Genomic DNA, 9,251 nt, shown 5'->3' with positions numbered 1-9,251 from the left:
ATGTCCGACTGCAGCTTAGGTCTGCTCCCTGCTGGTAAGTGGACATCCCCCAAGGGCTGCCGGGCTGCCAGAGGGATGTCTGACTGCCAGCTTGGGCCCGATCCCCCAGGGAGCGGGCTTAAGCCAGCAGGTGGACATCCTCTGAGGGGTCCCAGACTACAAGAGGGCATAGGTCAGGCTGAGGGACCCCCCTGAGTGCACAAATTTTTGTGCACCAGGCCTCTAGTATATCATAAGAATCCCCAAAAAAACAATTAGAAAGGATATATGTACCCCCATTTTCATAGCAGTGCTATTTACAATAGCTAAGATCCGGAAACAGCCCAAGTGCCTATCAGTAGATGAGCGGATAAAAATGTTGTGGTATATATTTAGACAATGGAATACTATGCAGCTGTAAAAAGGTACTCTTACCATTTGCAACAGCATGGATGGACCTGGAGAGTATTATGCTAAGCTAAATAGCCAGTCAGAGAAAGACAAGTATCACATAATCTCACTCACATATGGAATCTAATAAACAAAATAAACTGCTGAACAAAATAGATCCAGAGACATAGAAGCATGTAACAGACTGTCAAATCTCAGAGGGAAGGCGGGGGTGGGTGGGAAGAGATTAACTAAAGAACTTGTATGCATAACCCATGGACACAGTCAATAGTGTGGTGAAGGCCTGGGAGGGGGTGGGGTATGCAAGGTGGAGGTGGTCAATAGGGAAAATGGGGACATCTGTAATACTTTCAACAATAAAGATTTTAAAAAGATTAATAACTAAGAAGAAATAACTTTGAACAGTTTGGGCAGGTAACAAGTGTCTACATTTTTGGCTCTATGTTGGAAATTTTGAAAAGTATTTATTTTGTAATGTAGGATTAGAACTACAAAGTTGACTGCATACTCACTTCCACTCACTATTTTTTCTTTCTATTTTAATAGCATTCAAATCAGATAAGAGCCTTTCACTATATCTTACACCAATATTCTAGATTTATTAAATAGCATATGCATTGAATTCATTATATTGCATCCTTGACTATTTGAAAAGTTATTCTTATTAAAATAATCCTATATAATAAAAGCATATAGTATGCAAATTGTCCCCTCGACCAGGAGTTTGTATGGGAGTTTGACCAGGGAGCAGGGCTGGCTGGGGGAAGGGAGGGAGTACTCAGCCGGCAGCTGGCAGCTGGCAGCCAGCAGCTGGCAGCTGCTAGGGACCCTACCAGTGCACAAATTTCATGCACTGGACCTCTAGTTAATAATAATAAAATTAATAATCTCAAAAACAAAATAATATAAATCTTTTATTTTGCAAACTCCTTTTAATGTGAATGCATAATTTTTATAGACTCAAATGCTAAATTGTATTTATTGGGGAAGTTTTTGAATCAAATTGAAAATATTGAGTTTGAAAAACTCAAGTAATCAAGACACCTATTTCCACCCTGGGGCCAAGGCACAAGGATACTATAGGCAGTTGATATCTTCTGAACTTCAGAAATATATACATATATATTTCCACATATATATATGATAAAATATAATAAAATACATTTGTTTAAAAAATAACATCTAAATTTTTTTCTTGTTTTTCTTTTAAAGATTTTTAAATTGACTTTTAGAGAGAAAGAGAAAGAGAAAAGGAGAGAAAAACGACCCCATGTGCCCTGATCAAGAATCGAACCAGCAACCTTTCGGTGCACGGGGCAACATCTAAATTTCTTAAAGAATATTGTAAGAAAACCAATTGACTAAGAGCTTTCAGATATCATACATTAAACATTATGGGAGAAATATATCTTTGTATATGCCATAACCTACAATTATAGCATGCATTGTGAAGAACGTTCAGCTTTTCTAATTGGGGAAATCTATTTGGGCCACTAGATTCAGCTTGTATGGTGTTTTGTGTTTGCTTAGCTAAACTAGTATTCTTTATTTGAATTGAGGTCTCCTTAGTTTATTGTGGTTGTACTTTCACCTCATTAAATGGTGACAAGCCTGACTTTCACACATATGTGAGAATTGCCACAACTTTGATTTGCTAACAAGGGCCTGTCTGCCCTAGTGAGAAATTTCACTGAAGGATGCTCCTGGAAGTATCAAGTTCTCACTTCAGCTAATAAAGTGCTTAATTAATGAAGCTGCCAATGCCAATTCTTTTTTGTAAAACATTGAATACTGTTAGAACTTTCACCAGACTAGAAAAATGACCTTACTTTTTCCATTGCAACTCTTTCTCCTTACCTAATAAGTCTACCTTTTAAAGTCCTTGCCTAAGATCATGGACATAAATGCCTTTGTCAAGTCCTCCTTTTTAAGGATTTATTTTTATTTATTACAATTGTAGTTTATATATACTAACTACAGGCCCAGTGCATGAAAGCCATGCATGGCAGGGGGTGGGGGAGGGTCCCTCTGCCCAGCCTGCACCCTCTTGCAATCCAGGACCACTGGCTTCTAACTGCTCACCTGCCTGCCTGCCTGATCACCCCTAACTGCTCACCTGCCTGTCTGATCACCCCTAACCACTCGCCTGCCTGCCTGATCACCTCTAACCACTCTGCTTGCTTGCCTGATGCCCCTAACCATTCTGCCTGCCTGATCACCCCTAACCGCCTCTGCCTTAGCCCCCGCCACCACAGCTTCATCGGGAAGTACGTCTGGAATGATGTCCGGAGGGTCGTTTGGCTGTCTGGTCTAATTGGCATATTACGCTTTTATTATTATAGATAGTTATACTGTTCTAGGATATCTAACCAACGGATGTAAAAGAAATACTAAAACAAAGTAACTTTCTTAATAAAAGACTTCTATTTTTGTGGCTAGAAATTAGAAATAAATTTATATGTTTTTAAAATGTTCATTCAGAGATAATCACATACATAGGTTTACAAATTTGGGATGCTGTAAAATATTTCACATCATGCTTTTTGCTAAAGATGTATTATAAATATTTTCCCATGTTATTAAAGTTGTTCACAAATATGATATTAAAAACAAAATCATCTTTCATATTAAAGTACCATAATAAACTATAACAACTATGATGTAAATGATTGGAATGTCCAGTAGACTTTTAACTTGAATATTATTACCTCTTAATATTATAAATTGTTAGTATTCACGGCCCTGATTTTTAGGATTAGTTAACCTGCAGGTTAAAGTAAATGTTTGTTTGGTTTGTCATGTGTTACCTTCCCACTCAAATGAATAAAAATAAATATACTCAATCAGTTTGTAAACATTTAGGTGATAAGATGGGTAAACTGCAAGATGGCTTTCAGGGGGAGGAATATTACCCAATAGATATACTTTTCTCATAGCTGCTTATTCCTGGTGTCACCAAATACAGCTTGACTTGAAAAAGCATTTGACTCTCTGATATATAATGTTTTCTGTTTCTTTTGTTTGTTTGTTTTTGAAGAATGATCCCGAATGAGTTTTGTGAATGATTTGACTAAGAAAAGGGGACTGTCATCGGGATTGTTGGTTAAACTTTGACCGAAGCTCAGTAAAGTTTATTAATTCTATCCATGCCTGGAGAGTAGAATAAAAGATTTATTACTGGCTTGAGAATGATAGACAGGATATTGAAAGATAAGGTCTAGAAAGGACACTGCAGTTTGGAAATGTGAAGTAGAACATGCCCGATGGGACCTTGTAGGATGATTCTCCGCAGGACTCTAAGCCCTGGTGGTTTCCACAGTTTGAGCTTTCCTTCTGGTTATGCTCTTTCCTTGGAGAAATGAGAGTGACTGACAGGCTATACTTCAGGAAAAGTGTTAAAAAATAAAAGAACAGAACAAACATTGCAGTAGATTCCTCTCCCATCCCCCACCCCCCTTAAAGTTAGATGTGTGGTTTGTCTCTTCTGCTCAATAATAGTACCTCCTTACCAGGTCAATATAAGACAAATGTGAGCTGCATTAGGCTGTGAATATGTACTTTCTTAGATGCATGTTCCGTATCTTTTTCCTCTTTTCCCCCTACATTGAGAATCTGGAATGAAATTTGTAATCCGTGTTAGTGATATAGGCCCCTCTTCATCTAGGAATTCACAAAGGAGGACAGTTTAATTTCAATGTCATTTCCTTTTTGCTAAAATAATTGACATGTTTGAAGAAAATCCAACCAACATACAAAGAATACAACAGCTTTAGCTTACTGTTAAAACTTAGAGGTAAAGGTAATGGGAAAACACCAAGTACCAAATGAAAGCTTGAGTCTGTCTTAGAAATACATTGATGTCTTGTTACTATAACCCAATTAACCTATGCCTTGTGAATGGGGTGGGTCTTCTATGCCTTCCCACTACTCCCAGGAGGTCCCCATTCATGGCACTTGGTCTGTGAAGTCAGGAATTGTGTTGTGTCCCCAGGATCTAGGCAGCATTTGGCCCATAGTAGGCGCTTAGTAAATATTTATTGAATGACTAAATGTACCTTTCAGAAATTTGTTTTCTGAGTAGAAACCACATCCTTAGGGAGCATCCATAATGGAATCTGTATATAAATGTTTTGAAGAGGATCTTTGAATTGCATAAGGTTCTGGAAAAGAGAAATGTGTGTGTGAGTTCACGCATATCCCAGATTGATTATATTATTTACATGAACGTGATAAATAAAATGCTGTCACCTGTCCGCTTTCTCATTCCTCCATCACCAAATCACTGGGATATTAAGGGAAAAGTTTGAAGCAATTACTGATTTAGCTCTGACCTTCTTTCCCATATTGGATGTATGATGACATCCAGCTATTTTCCTCATTAGACTAGCTCCTGAATATTTCACTTCAATATCTTGCTTATTTAGATTTAATATCCAGAATGCTCTCACCAGCAGGTTTTCCTTCTTAAATATGCTGAGCCCTGAAATTGATGGATGTTTTTGATCTATATGTCAATGTGAAAAATGAGAGATACAGCATATTGGGATTTCTGTTTATATATGCTTAAAATAGCAATTCACTGTTAACTTGTATAAAAAAATACGGTGCTTTATGTAATCAGCATAATCTGTTAATGAGATTGTCAGAAAGGGATGATTATAATCAAGTGAGTAAATATGCACAACAATAACTATTTAAAACATTAAATTTTTATTTTAATTGGAATTTTAAGATAAATTATTTTAATAAACTCTGGGGGAGGGATCTGATTTGTCTTTAGGCTTTCATATTGTAAACAGTGATTTAACACAGTCCCCAGAGCTTGCAAAACTACGCAATTCTTTATCCTAAGAAATTAGAAAGGTTGCTGCAACTAATTATGATGATCATAGCATAAATTTACTTTTACACATCTGTTCCTCCCTTTGAATATATTAAGCAAATAGAAAAAATAATTAAAATATGTTAATATAGCTGGGAATTTTAAGTATACCTGTAGGGTAAAGGTAAATTAATATATGTGTACTTACAGTTTTGCTATCTAACAGAAAATATCATATGAACTGAGTAGTTACAGGAATTTTAAGTTTATTACAGGAACTTTGAACAAATGCTCTTCTTACAAGTCACCCATTATTTTAATTTATTTTTAAAACAGTTAAAATTTATACATATATAATACCATATAAGAAAGTAGTATTTCTAGGCATATCTCTCAGTTTCAGCCAATAATCCAGATTTCAAAAATTCTCCTTTGAAAACACCCTGAATTTGAACCTAGCACAGATTTAAAATTTTAGTAAAATATGTGCTGTGAATAAATGTATAGTAAATGCTACTGACCTTTTCCTACTTTGTCATACTAAGAATAAATCAAGTCTAAGATTTTCTGGTATCTAAGATTTTTCCCATTCTGTCTGAATTCTAAATGTTCAATCTCATTTTCCCTCTAAAGGAAAATTTGTTGTATGTTATGTTCTACATTTTGATTTATAAATATGAGTGCCACGGCTATATAAGAGCTTGACAAGTTTTGAATACATACATAGTTTTTTTTTTCACATACATAGTTTATTGCATTTCCTACTTGACATAATTGAGAAGTGGCTAAAATTCCAGCTCCTTTACTTCATGAGTACTATTTACATGGACCTTTTCCATGAACCACCTGAGAAGTAGTGCTTTGAAGTAGAAAGTTGATGATAGAAATGTGGGCCACTGTCCTCCAGGGTTCTGGTTGATCAGTTTACCAATGAAAATATTCAATGGATGATAAATGTGCATGTTCTACTTAACATTTAAGTATCTGTACCCTGTGAGGCTCATTATTCCTTTAGAGAAGATATCTTGTGTGTCCTCGTAATACAGAGGACTTGATCATACACACCCGTCTTAGTAATCAAGGGCTCAGCATTCTAAGGCTTCTTGCCAGCTGGAATTAGAAACGACAGGACAATGGTGTAGTAAATGTGAAGATTTCTTCCCACCCAAACTTCGGCAATCCCGTTTAAATCATACTGCTGTGCTTTGGCTTTGGTTCAGATCTGGGCCCTGCTGTTGGATGCCAGGATTCTGAACTCCTCTGTTCCATTCTGAATAAGTCTCTGTCCAGGCAAAATTTATTAGAAGGAACCAAGTTCTTGGGCAGCTACCAATGGAAGTATCACTGTATTTGCCAACAGATTCAGTTTCCCACTAATGATGATTAAGAGATTCTTTTGTAAAAATATGAGAGGCAAGTTTGTCTTTGCCTCTTTCCTCAGTTTGCTTTTTTCTGTTTGATATCAACTGCCCCTCATTTCTCCTTCCTCCTTACCAGAATCCAGGCTTCTCCTTCTGATAATTAACTAATCCAGTCAATTGCTGTGACAGACTGATGAAGGTCCTTTGCCTTCTCCTCCCAGGATCCTTCCTTTCCACTTAGAAGAAAAGTTAAACTATTCCTTTCCACTTTATTAAGTTAAAATTACTTCCAGTAAAAATACAGCTCTTAGCCTTGATAACCCTAAAGCTGAGACTTTATGGTTGGGAGAAAATGTCGCATGCTGTGGTTTGTTAGTGAGGGAAAGAATACTGGAAGATACTTTTCTGTATTTCACCGCATATGGAATTGCCCATTTGCTTATATGTAAGATAAAGCATTGTTGAATATTGCTGAGTTATACAATCTTATGACTTTGGTTTAACTTGAGTTGTTTTCTACATAAACTCTTTCTCCCAATACTTTTATGCTGACACTTAAAGTACAGTGATTGAAATTTTTGCTCAACTAGGAATAATTTAAAAAAACCACAGAATTGGAAATTTTGAGGTTTAGAAAGAAAAAAAAAATTGTAATTCATTGGCAAGTTCTCTTACCTAGTCCTTAATTCCTTCAGTAGGTCAAGGGACCTAGGACATGTCAAGAAGAGAAGGTGACTTTTCACTGACATTGGTCTTCTTATGGATGGTAATGTTATAGCTATAACATTATATATAGATCTTCATTCTAACCTAGCCGTGGGCAAACTACGGCCCGTTTGAAATGAATAAAACTAAAAAAAAAAAGACCGTACCCTTTTATGTAATGATGTTTACTTTGAATTTATATTAGTTCACACAAACACTCCATCCATGCTTTTGTTCCGGCCCTCCGGTCCAGTTTAAGAACCCATTGTGGCCCTCGAGTCAAAAAGTTTGCCCACCCCTGTAACCCCATGAAATAGGCAGGGCAGGTATTGTATCCATCTTACATTGGAAGAAACCTTGACTCCTAGAAGTTAAATGACACATCCATTACCACAGCCACCAGAGAGCTAGATTAAACTCCAGGCCACCTGCATGCTAGTCTCATGTCTTTCCATTACACAGTAGTGCTAGCCACTGGTAACCTTGTGGGAAGTCTTTCAAGGACTTGTTCTTGGCCTCATTGCTCTGTAGAAAAAATTCAAGGCCAAACAATTTATTAAAATTGTTCCATATAAATACGTCACATGCCATGAGCAAGTGTCACTTTTCTGGGACCATGAGGGCCATAATGTTTCTCCGTGTTTGTTCCATGGTTCTGGCAGGTAAGGAACTTACCTTTTGAAAATGTTTCTTTTAACAAATTTTTAATCAACACTTAATACAATAAGAGTGTTAAATCAACCTATCTAATCTGTAATATTTCATATCTCTTATCCTTGATGGATTTCCAAAAGAAATTTAAGGGTTTTCTATTTATTAATGATAACCTAACTCATTAATTAGATATTTTTTTAACATATGCCAGTTTCTAACCACTGAGAAACACCAGCCAGGGCTGGTATTTAGTTAAAAAAAAAACACATAAATTTTCATCATCAACTACTTGGCAATCCTGTAATAGAGTTTACATGAGAATCGCAGGATAATGTATGATTCCTTCTCTCAGTTCTCAATTTTCAGTGTAATCAATATTCAGTTTTTTTCTGGGCAATCGTGCACAAACACTATTTATCTATCTGTGTGTTTATCCATTGAAGTGTCCTTTGTCCTGTGGATTGTTCCATCTAATGCCACTGAGAACCACTTCAAGTTGGTGCCAGGAAGGTGTGGTGCTTTTCTTTATTTCTTGAATGTAAAGATGTCCCAGGCTCCTCTTAAACATTCCTTACCCTCAAGGGAGCCATTTTCCCTAAGGAATGAGTTTTTCTTTTTAATGAGGTGTGGCAGCTAAAAGTCACGTTGTTGATGGTAGAGAAGCTTCTTATTAATGTGTTGTCATTGCTTCTAGTTTTCTCAGTGGTCAGTGGTTGGAAACATGCCTGTTTATAAAAGAGTATGATTAATCATTATTTCATGCTAATATTTTCAAGTCAAATTATGCTTAGTGTTTTGAATTATTTAAAAAATTATATAGTTACAGTTTCTTATGCTGAAATATTGTTTCATAGAAACATAACATAATTACTCATTTGCTTTAGGCAACAATATATTCAATATATTCTTAGGTTCCAAAATTAAAATATCAGTATTAATATTAACAATGTGACCACTGGGATTCATGTTACAATTTCTTTGTGGTTTGCCCTTTAAGTATATGTATACCATTAGAAATATAAAAATATTTGCTTTAAAATCATGAGGTAATTCCTTTTGTGTGTGTGGGCATGTTACCAACATAATAAAATAAGCAAGTGCATCTGTTTTAGCATGTGTCAAATTTTTAAAACACTTCTTTTAAAATCAATTTTGTTTTCCTGAAAATTCAATTAAAACATTGACATGATTTCAAGAAAAAAACTATATGACAAGATACAGCTAAAGAGTGATTCTTTTCTTCTTTATCCTGTTTCTTCTTTTCTCCAATATGTAATTATTTTTATTTTATTCTTCCATTGTTTCTATTTGAAATTATA

The 9,251-nt window shown here is 35.7% G+C and overlaps 1 protein-coding gene across 1 annotated transcript in view; it reads left to right on the top strand.

Annotated features, from left to right (window-relative positions):
• Positions 1–7,894: 7,894 nt before the first annotated feature.
• The window catches only part of LOC102254846 (sucrase-isomaltase, intestinal), an 81,777-nt gene continuing 80,420 nt past the window's right edge, over positions 7,895–9,251 (top strand). Inside the window, exon 1 of the mRNA XM_005881677.2 lies at positions 7,895–7,940. Within this exon, the coding sequence (XP_005881739.2) occupies positions 7,895–7,940 (46 nt within the window). The remainder of the gene's footprint in view (positions 7,941–9,251) is intronic.

Source organism: Myotis brandtii, unplaced genomic scaffold (assembly GCF_000412655.1).
Source record: "Myotis brandtii unplaced genomic scaffold, ASM41265v1 scaffold686, whole genome shotgun sequence".
Taxonomy (NCBI): Eukaryota; Metazoa; Chordata; class Mammalia; order Chiroptera; family Vespertilionidae; genus Myotis; species Myotis brandtii.
The sequence above is the reverse complement of the archived record's forward strand: the minus strand, read 5'-3'. Positions and strand labels throughout refer to the sequence as shown.